The sequence below is a fragment of the Tauraco erythrolophus genome, chromosome 20, assembly GCF_009769465.1.
Source record: "Tauraco erythrolophus isolate bTauEry1 chromosome 20, bTauEry1.pri, whole genome shotgun sequence".
Taxonomy (NCBI): Eukaryota; Metazoa; Chordata; class Aves; order Musophagiformes; family Musophagidae; genus Tauraco; species Tauraco erythrolophus.
This window is the reverse complement of record NC_141484.1, coordinates 4,281,104-4,297,089: the sequence shown is the minus strand read 5'-3', so window position 1 is coordinate 4,297,089 and position 15,986 is coordinate 4,281,104. Positions and strand designations below refer to the sequence as shown.

Here is a 15,986-nt window from a genome sequence, read left to right as displayed (position 1 = left end):
CCAAGTACCGCGTGTCTCTGACTGCAACAGCGTGCCACCTGTTGGCTGTGCTGCCTTCTCCGGGGCAGCCTGAGGGAAAGACGAAGACTTACAGGGTTCTCTTTGCAATCTTCACTCAGCATCTCCGGGGCAATCCACCCTTCAGTGCCTGGCACACCCGACCGGCGGCTGAAGCTGTGCCTGCCCACTGCCAGCTTCTTGCACAGGCCGAAGTCTGAAATCATAGCTTTGACTTTCCCGTGGGCGTTAGGCATCGAGATGAGGATGTTATGGGGCTTCAGGTCCCTGTGGACTATTATAAACGTCCATTTAGCCACTCCACGCAATCCCAGCAACAGTTGCAAATGTTTAATGTCTTTGCATTGTAAACCTTTCACACAGCTGAACCACCGTGCGTTAAATCAGTCCGAACCTCAAAGTATTGTCTTTGGTAGAGGCTCGTCACTTCTTCATTCCATCACCACTAGTCATAGTGTTTTATATGACTTATGTCCAAAAAAATGCAACACCCTAAACACATGGTACTGACTGCTTTACTGCTCCCGTGCGGCACAATGTCACAGGGACAAGGCCCGTGCCAAAGCACAGACACTACTGCTGCCAGCACTAGGTGGAGCTCCTACAACTCTTCTGGAATTGAGTAAACGAGCTCCCAGCACCAGACCAGTTTCTCTTCTTTAGTTAAGAGAATGTACCACTTTCCATCCAATACTGAAACAAGAGGCACTTACCGATACTGAGGGAGTGCAGGTAAGCAAGACCAGAGGTCGTCTGTTGCAGGAGAGTGATGGGTTGTAAGCCATGGTGACTGAAGGCCTTCTGCTCAACATACTGCAAATTACAACAGAAAAATGGAAGATTCAGCCACAACATTGCTTATCTTTATCCCCTCCTCCACCATCCCTTGAAAAAGTTAGACTGGATAGACTGTGCTAGCTGGTAACACACATAAAAGAGCCTTGGTTTGTTGGGTTTTTTTTGGCTGGAGGTTACGATCTCTAAAATGTCACTCAGAGCTAGAATTCTATACAACTCCAGAACCAAGATGAGAGGGTCTTCAGATGGCAGGAGAGGGAGGATGACTAGAAGGGACTCCTTCACAGGAAGGAAAATCAAAGGACAACAGCTTCCGTCCCTACATCAGCACAGGGTTAGGGGATGCCTTTCCAAAGGTCTGGAAACACCCCTGATGCAGGAGTGTGTAACTGTCACAGAGGTGATGGCAGCAGTAGCTACAACATCTCCTGCGGCAGGCAGTTCAGCGGCTTTAGCTAATGGAAGCTGAAAGCCTTCCAGGTAGGAGACTTCCACAAATTCCGCAGGTTTGCAAGTGACCCATCACCTCTTGTAAGGTGGCAGCACACAGCTCAATGGCTATGTACTGAAACTGCCGGTCCTTCTCCGTGCAGAAGTACCGGATCACGTTAGGGTGCTCATCTGACTCTCGCAGCAACTGCACTTCACGGTCTGCAAAACTGAAGCACTCAGGAAGAATTCTCTTCACTGCAACGTCGCGGTTATCAAATGTCCCCCTGCAGGCAGGAAGGAAAGCCACGTCAGCCTGCCACACTCTCTGCACGTACAGAGCCAGGGACAACAGGAGACATTTCACAGAGGCACATTAAAGCACTTCTCATGCTGGAAACATACATTCAGTCATTAAACATTTCTAAGGGAAGTAAAGTAGTTTTTGCTAGTGAAGAAACACTGCATGAAAATATTCCAGACACATACAAAGTACTTTTTCTGAAGTTTCGTTTCTGTTCATATTAGATACATGTTGTTTTTTTAAAAAAAAAAAAACTAATGCAAAAAAAGACATGCATTGGTATATTTAATGCTGAAGGCACATATTGTCTTCTACCTGTAAACAATTGTCCCTTCAGCGCCATGTCCCAGTACATCTTTTGGGTTAAATGAAATCTTGCCAACCATCACACTGTTTGCTTCTTCATCTGAACAAAAAACAAGAAACAAGGACTGGTTTAGGACGGGGCAAGTCAGCCCTTTACAACTGCGCATCCTTCTGGGCCAGTGTGCAAGAATCTTTTTTGCTCATGTTTAAATTAACAACACAGATGATCAAAACAAGTGAACATCTGCATTTTGGTACTCACACTGAGTAGGCAAATACTCCCTGGTGACCAAATAATCCAACAAGTCAAACACATTGTGTACATGACACCTGCCATAAGGTCGGGAAAGAGAATGCTTTAAGACTGTGAGAGACTTGTGGTTCTCAGCAAACTCTTTCTGGGAAGTTTTACAGATGTCTTGCTGAACTTAGGAAACGCTGGCTGAGAGCTGTGAAGTGGGCTCACTGGCAGTTCCCCTGAATAGCCTCTGATGGGACAAAAGAGTGCAGGAAGGCCACGCTGCATAATCGTTATGTCTTGATTCCAGTTAATCACAGTAACATGTATTTTTATTTAAACGAAACTCTCCCTGGAATGGCTACAAGTTACAAGAACATACTGCCACAAACAACGATGCCTCAGACAGCAGTTACGAACTGGGTGTTCCTCTAAAGCAAATAACCCTGCTTGAAGCCAGGGCACAGCACACCTACATGGTGTTTTGCAAATGGTCAGACTAAATGAGAATGATGGTCCTGTTCAGCTCTCAGATCTAGGAAGCATCATCAAGAAGTATTTTAATTGTTGTGCTGTATCATCGTACAGACTGGGGAAGTACAAAGATTCACAACAAGAGACACTGGATCAACCTTACCTCCTTCTTCTTGCTCAGTGGAGGGGCAGCTCCCAACATCAGATGTGGAGAGGCTGGAATAGGCAGAGTGGTTTGATGCTCTGGGGGACATATTTGGTGTGCTGGTAGCTGAGCTTTCTGTCCGTCCATAGGAGGTGTCCAAGAAATCTGCTTCTGGGGGTAGATCACTGGGAAAGGCCAGCTTCTGTTGCTGCAAAAGCTGTATCTTCTCTTCCAGCTGATGCTGCCTCTGTTGCTGCTGATGCACACTCTGTGAGAAAGGACCTCAGTTCCATAAGTGGAGTGAAGTTTCTTACAGGCACATCACAAAAGAGAACTCTACAGCTATTGGGGTAGCTACACCCAAAAGGTGGAAGGAAAACTCTCCTGTTATGACACTATCGGCCAACTCAGGTCAGGAGCTTTAACTCACACACTTTCAACATCATCCTGCACTTCAACTGCAAAGCTGAGAAATCGCACTGTTGGTTAACATGGCACAAGCTGTTACTAGGCTGACTAAGGTGTCTTTAAACCACAGAAGGATAAAGGCTTTGATCCAAAAGCTGGAAAACCTGACAGTGGTTCGGGTGAGGAAGAGAGGAGTGAAGCCAATGCTGTTAAGATCATGTCCGTGAAAAGAGTAACATACACAAACACCAGAATTGGTGGGATAAAAAAACCCCACAAATCTCCAGAGTTGGCACATACGCCCAGGGAAATCACTATTGTGTCAAATTTGTGGCATTTCCTACCCCCTGCACGTCTGTGAGAAGTACCATCGCACAGCGCGTCACTTGAGCTCCTGTATCATTTCTTGGGCTGTAAAGCGTTACTGGCTCTCCCAAAACTCAAACGCACACCAAGCTAAGTCAGAATTACCATCGGGTATGCGATGATAAAAGCCACCCAGCCCACAAGCAGGAACGTGCTGAGAATGATGGTGGCCATGTCTTTCAACACGGAGTCCACAGGAGCCTCTGGCCGAGGCACAGGCCGAGCAGGTTTCTCCTCAATCTCCTTCGGAATAGCAGGAGGCACTTCTGTTGAGGAACTGCCAACTATGTCAATAACCTAAGAGGCAAGGAAAGCTCTGTGAGCTCAAGACCTTCAGGGGTAATGGAGCATTTATACATTAGCCTTTCTACTAAAGAGAATTTAGTAATTTTTAATCCTGTCAAAGTTTTGCATGTGGAAAAAAGCAAGCAATGGAAAGCTCTAATTCTGAAGTAAGCAACGACACATCACCGTACCAGTGATTCTATGCGCTAAGTACATGAAAATCTGACACAAAAAAAGTGAAGTAATTCCATGTAGCTTTTCTTCTGAATCCTTCCCCAACTTCTACTCCATTACATTCTTCAATTGACCAGCAAGATGATTATTCTTGTCACAAACCTCTTCAATAGTGGCTTTATCAGAGTCAGCTGGAATCACGTTTTCAGGCCTCTTCGGTAAGTTGCTTGGGAATTTCTCCAAGATCTTTGTAGGGGCAGATAATGGTGTCTCATGGTGCCCTTTAAATAAAACACATTTGGTGAAATAAAAAGTTGTGCCTTTTTAGGAAAGATACCCTTGATTTCAGCATCTTTGCTGAAGAGCATATCTAAAGTTGATTAAGACAAGACTTGAGAACATCACAAAACAAAAGCTCAAATTAAAACATTTTTCCTTCTGTTCTTTCTAAGAAGTCACAGGTATAGTGATGACAATCCTGAAGAACTCTGTGCTCAAGCACTGGCTGTGGATTTGGTTCCTGACCATCAGAGGAATGCACACCATGCCTCCTAGCTGGCTCGCTCTCAGGGTAGTTCTGCTTTTGATGTGGCCTTGAGATGAAGATCGTGTTCGAGATATGAAATGGTTGTGAAGGGAACAAGAAGGAAGCAAGAATCAATCCTTCCCTTTCCTTCCCTGCACAAGAAGGAGCAAGAATCAATCCAGCACTCAGCTGCAATTGCTATTCACACTCCTTTGGCTCATGCTAGCCAAGTAAGTGAGAAGAGGGAGATGCTACTGTGCTCCCAGCTCTTCCAACTGGAGCAGACAGAGGAAGACTCTTGCTCATGTACAGAGCAGGAAGGAAAACGAGGGAAAAAGTTGTGGGTATGAGTGATTCAATGCGGAGGGTTGCCAAGGAATACGAACTGTCTGAAGGGAGCCGCTTGACACACCGCAGGAGCGGGACAGTATTAACAAAGGGAGGGATCACAGGAAGAGAAAGGCGGCAGTTAAAGACGCTGAAAGTTACATCCCGTCCCTGCCACGGAGATCTTGTGTCCTTGGATACCTATTAAGAGCCAGTCGTTCCAATAGTTGAGCTTGTTCTTCTCTTTCAGTCTGCCTGAAAACTTCACATCCGTACTGGGGGTGATAACACACTCGCCATTGTCTTCAATCGTGACTCCTTCTGTTTTTGGACCCTCCAGTAAGGGTATGGCACTGCCACGGGGCTAGAGAGAGAGAGATCGTTGTTACAACTGGGGAAGCACTGCGTCCCTGTCATATTTAAATAGGCAACTAAATACAAAATGGAGGTCGAAATTGGTGGGCAAGCAAAAATCACTGGCAGCAAAGTCACTGTAAGTAAACTGCCATTAGGCCCTCAGCAACTGCTTCAGCAACCTTGGACATTAGACCTTCTCAGTTACAGGTTGCCTAGGAGATGAGATTACTCTCTCTTTTTTTAGAAAAGTTAAACAGGATCTTTATTTCCTACCTGGACAGCCACAGCGTGAGCAAAACAAAACTATGATGCAGTTTCTTATCTATGGGGAGTTACTTTGATGAAGAAACGAGCAATTTTAACATGAACCACAACGCACCAACAATACCACATAGTGGTATTGTTGACCAGCTACTGTTACTTCTTAGCAGCATTTGAAATGATTCCTGAAATATGGTCCTGCATTCTAAGGCTTGCTGTTAATTGTTTCATGAAATATTTAATTTGCTATGCACTTCTTGATAGCCATCTGTAATTGAAAACCAAATTTCTGTAGATGTACATCCTTCAGTGTTTTATTTTCTATTTTAATTGGATCCCTTCACCACTTCACAATGGCAAAGCTGTCTTTTTTTGAAATATTTATATGTATGTTTCCATTTCAACTTTTTTTTAAAACGCAGGACAGTACTAATTCTGTAGAGGTACTTTTCAGTAGGTGTCACTCAACTCTTGCGGCTCCCAACCTACCACAACAGTTACTCCTTCATGCACCATTGATGGCGATGCATACAAACTGGTGGAGTATTTCCCTACATAGAGAGTTGGTCTGGAAAAAAACAACAAGTGTTAGAAAGAAGTAGATAAATGGATGTTTTACTATCTTAGCTAAAACCTTGGCAACACAATCCTGCAGAACTAATGCATGAGTTTCTCAAATCATCAATATTTGTACCTTGAAAAGCCTGTATCTGTAAAATTGTTTCAAGTACAGCTGTACTATGAAGCCATTCTTTTTAATTATAAAAGCATTATTAGTCGATTATTCACGTCACAAGTACTCATTTGACATAACTCATGTCCTATTTCTGCATTATTCAGTAAATGGCATTCGCCAAAATGCTATGCACCTTTTTTATACGTGAAAGGCTTCATGTTATAAAAAGCAATTCCATCCCACATTCTAAGAAACTATTCAACACAGAACATCTGATAAAAGTTAGGAGTATACATTTCCTAAGCTTATAATAGATTATTTTTTTTTTAGTCTCTGCCTTTAAACAATAAAAGTTCAAATACGATATAAAATAACAGCTGAAGAACTAGAGCTACTTTTACGTATTCTTTTCATGATCTTGAAACTTGAAGAACAATTCTTAACTGCAATAAAGTTTTAATGACAAAGCTCTGTCACACACACAGTGGGAACAGCAGGAATATTGATGCTCACGTCAGTTTGCTCTTGGTCTCAGTCTCCTTTGGGAAAGGATATTTCCACTTGGTAATGTGTCCAACCTCCCCAGACATGAACGTCAAGTACCGCAGAGTTTCTATGCCCACGTTAGTGTGCATAACCTTCCGTAATCCTTCTCGTTGCCAGATGTAAAAAGCTACCACAGGAGAAGCATAATTCTGAATCCACAGGACGTCCCCAGACTCACTGTCTACAGTCACCACCAGTCCATCTCCATTAGACACAAAATGGGACATTTCTACAAGATACAAATACACGGGAGATTATCTGGATTGCTGCAGGCGTGCCATCTTAATAATACACATCAACAGTTTAATAATACCTGTTAACTGTGGAGACCATTACACCTTACATTGCAAAAGAACAGCTGATCAGCAAATCAGTTGTCAGAATTAGGTTGATAAAAGTTTTGTTGCAATGCAGTAGCTTTTTCTGAGCATGCACCACACTTTGTGTTTGCTTCCTCTCCTGCCATTTTTCACTGAATTTTGAAGTCGTATCTTCAAGAGCTCAGACTGAATTTAGCTGAAGCTGCCTAACAGGGTCTAGATGTTACGGCACGTGAAGGATAAAAACTCGCAAATGCGTATCGACTGCACAATAGCTTGACCTATTAATTATTAAGAAAGCCCCCACAGAATATTTTTGCCTGTATGCAAAGCCCACAGTTGATATGTGGAGAAAAAACAAACAAACAAGACAGCAAGTGAATTCTTACTGTATTTTATGTCTTTATCAGGCAGAGTAGCTGCATAATCAAAATAGGTGGCATTCCAGCGCAGCTCCTTCTTCTTGGTGTCATACATTGTGATCGTGTACTCTGTTAAAAAATACACAGTCTGTGAAGCAAAAAAACCTATGAGAGATTAGACCCAATCTTCTCAAATCTGAGACATTCTTCAGAACACCACACACACACGACTTTGGGCTCTCTGAATTTCATTTTGGCAACACTCCTGATAAATACACATTTCACAGCTGTTAAAGGTAATCCCTGACCCACTCCTGTACTGATCTACAGGAACCTCAGAACAAGCCCTGCAGACAGTCACTGCCCCTGTTACCAGCATTTTGGGTTTACTGCACAGCTGCTTCTGATGTACTTTGGTTTACTTGCAAGTTTCCAAACCCTGCGTTCTAAAATCCAGAACACCATGTTCTGTAACTGAACCATCACACTTAAAGAACACGTTAAGATAGAGGTTAGAGAACAAGTCTGTAACACTTGCTCCTTTTTGCTAGTCAACATCTATACGGTGTCGGTCTAATTTTAACAGTTACTTAGAATACTGCATTTGTAATTTCAGTGGATACGCTATATTTCCATTTTCTTTAAACAGTTTTTATAAAAGCTGTATGTTAGAGAGCAAACTTTGCTCCACAGCTGCTACTGGAATGCACTGTTGAATAGAATATAAATGCCACTTAGTCAACAAGAAGAATAATGGACCATGCCAAAGTTTAAAAAAACAGGATCTTTCTGTTGCTATAAAGGGTTAATAATTTTTCTGTGTACAGTCTAAAATAATAATTTACAGAAGTTGTTCTAAGAAATAAACTTGAAAACCTGAACTTATCACAAGGTCATTTGTTATGATCCTAAACTTTAAAAACAGTAACAAGATCAAATTTCCTTCTAAGCCACAGAAAAAAAAAGCATATGACCTGTTCTCCCAAGATACAGGAGGGATGTTGATGGGCACAGACTTTCTGCAAATGAGGAAGTCAAGGTTTGCTGCTTCTCCCCAGTCATGAGGTCAATCACGTACCAAATATCCTGCTTTTTACCTGAAATCGTAATTTAAGCCACATCACCATTCAGTTGGAAAATTGCACTTCCATCAAGCTTTTCAGTCTTCTTTTTTTTCAGTAGGCTCGTGAACTTAGCATGAATAAAACATTTTTAATAAAACAATTTCCCATACTCAGGCTCAGTTTCATCATTTACTGTCCAATCTCAAATATTGACAAGAAAAACTAAACACAATATTTAGAAGAGTAGGTACTATTGGCTGAATTATTTTTTCACACTGATAAAATCTAACAGACTTCTGAGTGTAGAAGATCCTGTAAGCTAGCAGAAGAGGAGACAGAAGAGCCAATGTTGAAAGACAGTAGGTGGAAAAAAATTGTGAAGGTCTGCACATTTCAAATTGATTAAGGACTGTAATCCTAACATCCCACTCAAGACTAGGTGAGCCATGACCTTAAATATTTCTTTGATGCTAACATACACCTGCTCTGTTTCAAAGCTTTAAATTTTTCACTCCTTTACTGCAGAGATGCAAAGTGGAGAACCAGAAGTAGGTATTGGCCCTTCAGGAGATTAAAAAAAACAATCCTGAGTTCATCCGGATTCTTCGCACATTTACTGTTGTGATAAGTAATAACTGTCCTTTCTTCTCCCTTTCCCCACCCAAATCCATCTGCAATTAGAATGAGTCAGGACAGTGAGCTATGAATTTGTTATAATTTGTAGTATAAATTAACTGATTGTATCTCGGATAATGGAGGATGTCTAACCGTGTTGCAATGGGATTTCTTATTTAATTATAATTGTCAGGCAGTCAATGACATACATAAGCATAAGAAGATTTTAAGTCACATTTTGTTGAGAGATAGCATCTCAAAACGCAAAAAAAAAAAACCCATACAGGGTATTCACTGCTTGGAAAAGCTATTTTCTCCTTCAGGAAAACTAGTTGTTTTTTAATTTTCCAACAGTAATTGAGTTCTATATCAATCAGATTTTCTGTCACCAAAAAGGCTCATGAAAAAACATACTTAATACCCAAAATAAAGCTTATTTCCAGGCAGTCTGTCTGGGAGTCTTTACATTTTGTAGTCACTGAACATATTACAATCTAAAAGAGATTAAATTTGAGCTTACCCATGTACAGGATTCCATCTGAACTGCGACAGGGAGATGCTTGCACCAGCTCTGGGATAGTAAACGGAAGTTTCTAGGGGAAAAAAAAACAACAAGAAAAGCTTATTCACATTGGTGTGATAGCCTTCACATTTGTTCACAGAAAAGGGTGGTCAGAAAACTTCAGCAATCTCAAACGACAGTTTTTTGTTGTTCGTTTGTATTATTGCAGTGTCTGAGAACTCAAAGTTTCAGGTCAGGGCCTTGCTCTGCAAACCCAGGACAGAGAGAAGTCTGTCTCAGTGAGTTTACAACAGGACAAATGCATGGAGAATGGAAGAACTACTTCCAGCTGAGAGGTCTGGAGGCCAAGACTTGGTGGTTTTAACATCATCACTTATAAACTGTCTGGGCTTCAACACACCATGGTTTAATTGCGCCACCTAAAGTGAGTATAAAACAATCCTCCACAGTAACACGTACCAAGGCCGGACATCTCCACGCAGATGAGAGTGTGAGAGGGCGAAGCACGAACCTCCGACCGAAGAGCTCCTGAGGTACTGCCAAACCTACACTGCACTTGCAGAATGGGTGACGATCGTTACTGAGTTCTAAGAGACTTTTACTGGGGTGAGGTAACCAGAGTAATGGGCAAGCTGCACCAACAATAAAGATCAGGCCTTTGCTAAGCTCACTTCAATATGCTAAAATTACTCCACCCTTGCTTAAAAATTTAATTCCAGAAGAGAGGCGATTAATAGAATAAAGGAATAGATACAAATAGATTGCTGCTTCCTGGATTCACCCAGGAAAAGAACCAAGAATCATTTTGCAAGTTATGATCTGGCTGTGCTGGAGGGTGGGGAGAGTAGTGCGTAAATACTAAAATATTTAACAATATTAAAGTCATTAAGGGAAATTAATGAGAAGTTGTGGATGCCCATCCCTGGAAGTGTTCAAGGCCAGGTTGGATGAGGCTTTGGGCAACCTCGTGTAGTGGAGGATTTCTCTGCCCATGGCAGAGGGGTTGGAACTAGATGATCTTTGAGGTCCCTTCCAACCCAAACCATTCTATGATTCTATGATTCATTCTAAATTATAGCAGCTGCCAGAGGAAAGAAACTTGTGGGAAGCCAAACGTTTTGTCTGAGTTTCACCACAAAGTTTAAAAATAAAAGTCAAACATCAACTAGTATCTGTGGGTTACAGGGACTGGTGACTATTTTGAAAAGGTTCAGCATTTTTCTCTGCTTATTAAATCTTATAAAGACATCTTCTAAAGGTGCCAGCACAGAACATATATTAATCCTGCCTTTTGACAGATGGTTTTGGAAAATTAAGTATTTGGGTGAAAGTGACTTATCCGATTTATATTACTCTGGGTACACCTTTCCCATCAAATCATACAGAGATTATTCACTATTTGGATAACGTACATAAATTTTATTTGTCATCATCACCATTACTTTAGCAAGTTTCAGAAAAATAGTACAAGTGGACAAAGCATAAGTGTTGTTGATATCTTCAAGAAGAAATTATTTGCTGATCACGAAAGGTGGCAACTTTCTGCTGTAATAAAATATATTTTCACTCTGCAAAGGTGCTAGCAACACAACGTAGGGCACTGTCATTCCAAAAACTTGTATCCTAACGTTGGCATGAGCAGCAGATCCTGTTTCTTGGTTAGTCTCATCAAGCTTTTCCAAGAAACTGGTACACTTCCATAAAACAGTACAAAAGCCTACAAAACTTTACAGTACTGTCAAGAAAGCAGAAAGCTCCTTTGGGGACTTACCGTTCATGTAGTCTGATGAGGGCACTTTTCTAAAAATTAACAGAAGAGAGAATTTTAAAAATATACTTACGGTCAAGCCTTCACTATTCTTGCCACCAAGTGTATACAAACTGCCATCATTTGGGTCTGGAAGAAATGCTGGCCTAGGATTTAAGCAGCAATCATAAATGATAAAAACTATACCATGCTTCTCAGAGAACAGGAAAGCAACTATGGTCAGTACTGGCTTTACACAGAAGTTCATCTGACATGAAATTTTTTACTTTGTATTATCCATTTTTTGAAGTTTCATTTATTAACTGAGAAAATGAGAAAATATAAGGTTTCAGAATTGATACAAGATTACTAACACATCTTAAAATTCAAAGATCCAAATGTGGAAAGCAGTCACTTGGGTAAAAGCTTTTAAACACGATCTATACGCTTTTAAAATGCCACAGAATTAAAAACAAGCCAACCAAACAAATAAAAACAGAGTATAAGGAATGCAAGGAACAATAAAAGAGTTTCCAGAACTAAGTAAATTTGAGAGGTAAAGGCAACCCCCCACTCAAACTACAAAAAATAAAAACCAAACAAACCCAAACCCCAACATCAAAAACAACAAAAAAGAAAGGATTTTACCACTGACTTCAGCGACATCAAGTTAAAGTCCCAAATTTTCTATTAAATGTGAGATGGCTATGCTGGAGGAACTGCTCTGAAGTGACAGCTTGAGGGTTTCATCTGAAGATTCTAGTAGTGGCAGTGGCTGGCATTGCCTACGCTTCACTATTTTCAGCCTTTTATTTGCAGAGAGTAAGTACAGAGCCCAGAGATCGCTCCCGGGCTGTTTCTGTCACGGCTGTGGCACAGTCAGTACACCCATCCCTACACCTGAGCAAGGGCCTGACAGAACAGTTTGCAGACAGGATGTTTCTTCTTAGAGCTACAAGGAAAAGAACTACATACAGCCAGTGGTAGCCTTTCTGTATCTGCTCTCTAAACCACCTGAGGCTGATTTCTGCAAGATAAGCAACTTTCAAGAACACAGACGGTTTTTGTTCAAATTAAACCGAATTTCAAGATGTCAGTGAAATTGAACAAGCAGTAAACGAGATAAAGGGAACAGACTTACTCTTCCACGTGTATTGGCACCTGGAGTACAGGATCTGCACAAACATAAAAAGGTCGTAAGAGTGGCAATTCAATTCTTTGAACTCCCTAGATAGAGGATTAAGTCAGGTCTGCGACGCCTGGAAAGGCTGATGTACAGTTTGAAAGGGGCCATCTCAGCAGCCCCAGTGATCTCTTTGGTTGTAAAACCAGGTTTGCAAAATGGGAAAGTACAAGGCACCTGAGAAGTTCTAAACCTTCTGAAGTGCTTTGCTCAGTTTTATCCACCCTACTCCCCAGTACTGCTGGGAGAAGACTTGGAGAAGACAGCAGTAGGGTATCCTATCTTCAGTTTTCTCCTTCTTTCTCACATGGACAGAGCACACAGAGCCTGTCGGAACTGCCTGTTCACATGCTGGTAACACCTCTTGCTTCCAGCAGCTCTGTGTGACTGCCAGCACCAGAGGCAGCTGACCATGACCTGCAGCAACTGCTGTCACTGTGCAACGACCAATTTTAACTAAAACCGAGCTACAGCGAACAGAAGTTTGCAGAGACTGTGAGAGAGATACAAAAGCACGTATCTTGATATTTGCACACAAGAAGGCCAATCTAGTGCTTTTTTAAACTGTATTTTACAAACTTTTGCTGCTTTGTGTCTCAGGTACCTTGTGTATCAGGCAGGTAAGCATACGCCTTCCAACCAACTCAACATTTAATTTAAAATGCAACACACAAACCCAAAGCCTGGTGCTAGACCTACTGACAAGAACGGGAAGACTGCCAATGACTTAAGGGCAAGACCCCAACGTCAGTCAGAAAAACTTCTCTTCCCCGTTCCCCCAGGCCTGAGGGAGGGCGAGCGAGTGGCTGCGTGGTGTTTGGCTGCTGGCTGCGTTAAGCCACAACGGTAAGACACAGTCTACAACCTCCAAGACAAAGGTGTGTGCTTATTTATGGGTCTACTGGCAGAAAGTAACTCACAAGGCCAGAGGATACAAGGCGTCTCCACTTGCACAGGGGAAAACCAAACCATCATAACAATAAGCCTGTGTAAGAAGATGGAAGATGACCAAGCAAACACACACTGTTTTTTCACCTGTTCTGTGCAAACACCATGATGCAACAGGAAGGAAATAAGAACAAAACCAATGATGTTTTGAGAGCCTTTGATAGGGAAACTGGCACGGGTTCTGGACAGCTCAAGCATATTGTGGTATTTGCAGAGCTAAGCAAGACGAGAAGAAGAAATTCAGGGTTCATTATGTGGGTCTTGCACAGTCTCTACTGCTCTGCAGTATACTGGACAACATGGACTGCTGGGTTTGATGATAATGACCTCGGAGGATCACAGAATCACAGAATACTAGGGACTGGAAGGGACCTCAAAGGATCATCTAGTCCAGTCCCCCTGCCGAAGCAGGACCACCTAGATCAGATCACACAAGAACGCGTCCAGGCGGGTTTGGAACATCTCCAGAGAAGAAGACTCCACAACCTCTCTGGGCAGCCTGTTCCAGTGTTCTGGTACCCTTACTGTGTGTTCTTACCCTTACTATAAAAGCAAAGGGAGTCCCTTTAACAGATGAAAAAAAAAAAAAAAAGAAATCTCTACTCAAACAGATCTCTAGCAGCAACGCAGCTGAAAACAGTAGTCACCAAAAGATGCACATATAATATTGGATACAGAAAGAAAGCACAATATGAGGAATAACAGTAAAGCTATTTTTATTTTCATCAATTTCTTTTTACAATAGTAATCACGCTCAGAGCAGCTTTGTTCAAAACATAACTACATATACTTTTTTTTTTTCTCTTTAAGCGTAAAAAACGTTCCAGATACATCCTCAAAGCTGTCAGAATAAACTACTCAAAAGCATATTAAGCTTCTGGGAACAACCCAATTAAGCGGAGAGGGAGCAGTGCTCTACTCAAGCACTGAATCGTACTACACCTAGCAAACTCCCTGCTCAGTGAGCAGACTCGTCAGGTCTCATGCTTTGCCTGTTTCTCTCGTCCCATGGTTACTCACCACTGCATTGGCATCTCCTGCACTGGCAAGAACAGCATCCAACACAGTCTCCCTCCACAGGACAACAAATTCCCTCTAATGCAGGGACCCTGCAGATGGGCAGAGCTGAGTGTCGGCTCTGGGAGGAAACCCACTGGAGGGCACAGACACAGCCTAGTCGTGCTACCTTGTACTGGGAGTCTCACACATGGGGCAGCAAAAACACTGAGATAATTTAGCTGGTACTCTTAACAGTTCTAGGCTGCATGACATAGGCTTCTATGACAAGTAGTCATAGAAGATGGAGAGCAAGAGTACCTATCTTGAGCAATTTTTCTCTTAATGAATGATTTATCACCACTGTTCAGTGATGTAAGACGGGAATGCTATGTAAGTGTAAAGCTCCACATTACATCATAAACTCCATTTAATTTAACGAGAACCACACATCAAAAGGCCCTAAGAATAATTAACATTCAAGCAACGGAGCCAAGTGATTCATCGTTATGTATCTGTCTCTACAGACCATGCTGCTTAGTCAGACCTTTATTCCATGTACTACAGGAAGCATTTCCATCCCTTGTATGAAGAAACTGGTTTCAGGATATGTTGGGAGGGACGCCCCCGCTCCAAACGCACAGCTGATTATACGTCAATTATTTCTCAGTGTTTGCTTCAAATATTTCATGAGCTTTATGATATCTAATGCAACACATGGTAACTTAAAACAGCATCTCTTCATTACTAAAGAAAAACAAGCAAGAAAAAAGCATTAGTGGACCATTATATAAAGTTGTTCAACTCTGGAGTTGAACTGCTAAAAACAAACAGATATCAGGGTTACATACTCAGTATATCCATAAGTTTAGGTGAAATGAACTAAAATAAGAAAGAGACATTAAAGATCACAGGCTAGTCTTTGTATAATGATAAATGCTTCACGGGAAGGGAAACTCACAGTTTTCTGAAAAACAGCATTATAAATCAGCAGAAAATGGCACCTGCCTCAGTTGAAGCAAGATTTAATGCAAATGCTACAAGCATTGCTAAAGGCAAAATTCAAACAAACTTCGCAAGTCTCTTGATGAACTGATGACACAAAAAGTGTCTCACTTGGTAAAAAATAAACTGTTGCCTGTGGTGATGATGACTATTGCTAGATAACAGCGATCTTCACCAGCCGTGCTTGAGCAACTTTGTCCTATCTACAAACACCTTCCTCAAACGATCACTAGTGGTAACAAAGCTGCATAACTTGGTTTTGAAGTGATAACTGACTGCATATATGTTAAGTATAGTGACGCAGATTTGCTTCAAAATCACTTTCTAGTCAGCCTAAGCAAAGTATAAGAAAACAGTTTTCTGTCCAAATTGTCTTCAGAAACTTTTGAATTTAATAAAGAACTGCTTATTCTCTGAATTAAATGGAGGTGTGAAGTTGCTATATGAAATCACAGTATAAAACTAGTACTATCTGAATCAAGTTCCACATTTTCTCACTGTACTGTTACTGACATAACACATACTCTACAGTAGAACAGGACAGAACGCAGTTTCCTCAAACATACTAGTATTTCAGGTTTTTTC

The 15,986-nt window shown here is 41.6% G+C and overlaps 1 protein-coding gene across 1 annotated transcript in view; it reads right to left on the bottom strand.

The window, feature by feature from the left end:
- ERN1 (endoplasmic reticulum to nucleus signaling 1) overlaps positions 1-15,986 on the bottom strand; it is a 38,138-nt gene that overhangs the window by 2,984 nt on the left and 19,168 nt on the right. Inside the window, exons 5-19 of the mRNA XM_086624321.1 lie at positions 12,411-12,444; positions 11,364-11,436; positions 9,520-9,592; positions 8,295-8,417; positions 7,348-7,449; positions 6,606-6,867; positions 5,906-5,984; positions 5,000-5,162; positions 4,108-4,226; positions 3,592-3,783; positions 2,731-2,980; positions 1,865-1,955; positions 1,343-1,532; positions 732-831; positions 93-292 (exon numbers count right to left, since the gene is read on the bottom strand). Of these exons, the coding sequence (XP_086480447.1) occupies positions 93-292; positions 732-831; positions 1,343-1,532; positions 1,865-1,955; positions 2,731-2,980; positions 3,592-3,783; positions 4,108-4,226; positions 5,000-5,162; positions 5,906-5,984; positions 6,606-6,867; positions 7,348-7,449; positions 8,295-8,417; positions 9,520-9,592; positions 11,364-11,436; positions 12,411-12,444 (2,051 nt within the window). The remainder of the gene's footprint in view (positions 1-92; positions 293-731; positions 832-1,342; positions 1,533-1,864; positions 1,956-2,730; positions 2,981-3,591; positions 3,784-4,107; positions 4,227-4,999; positions 5,163-5,905; positions 5,985-6,605; positions 6,868-7,347; positions 7,450-8,294; positions 8,418-9,519; positions 9,593-11,363; positions 11,437-12,410; positions 12,445-15,986) is intronic.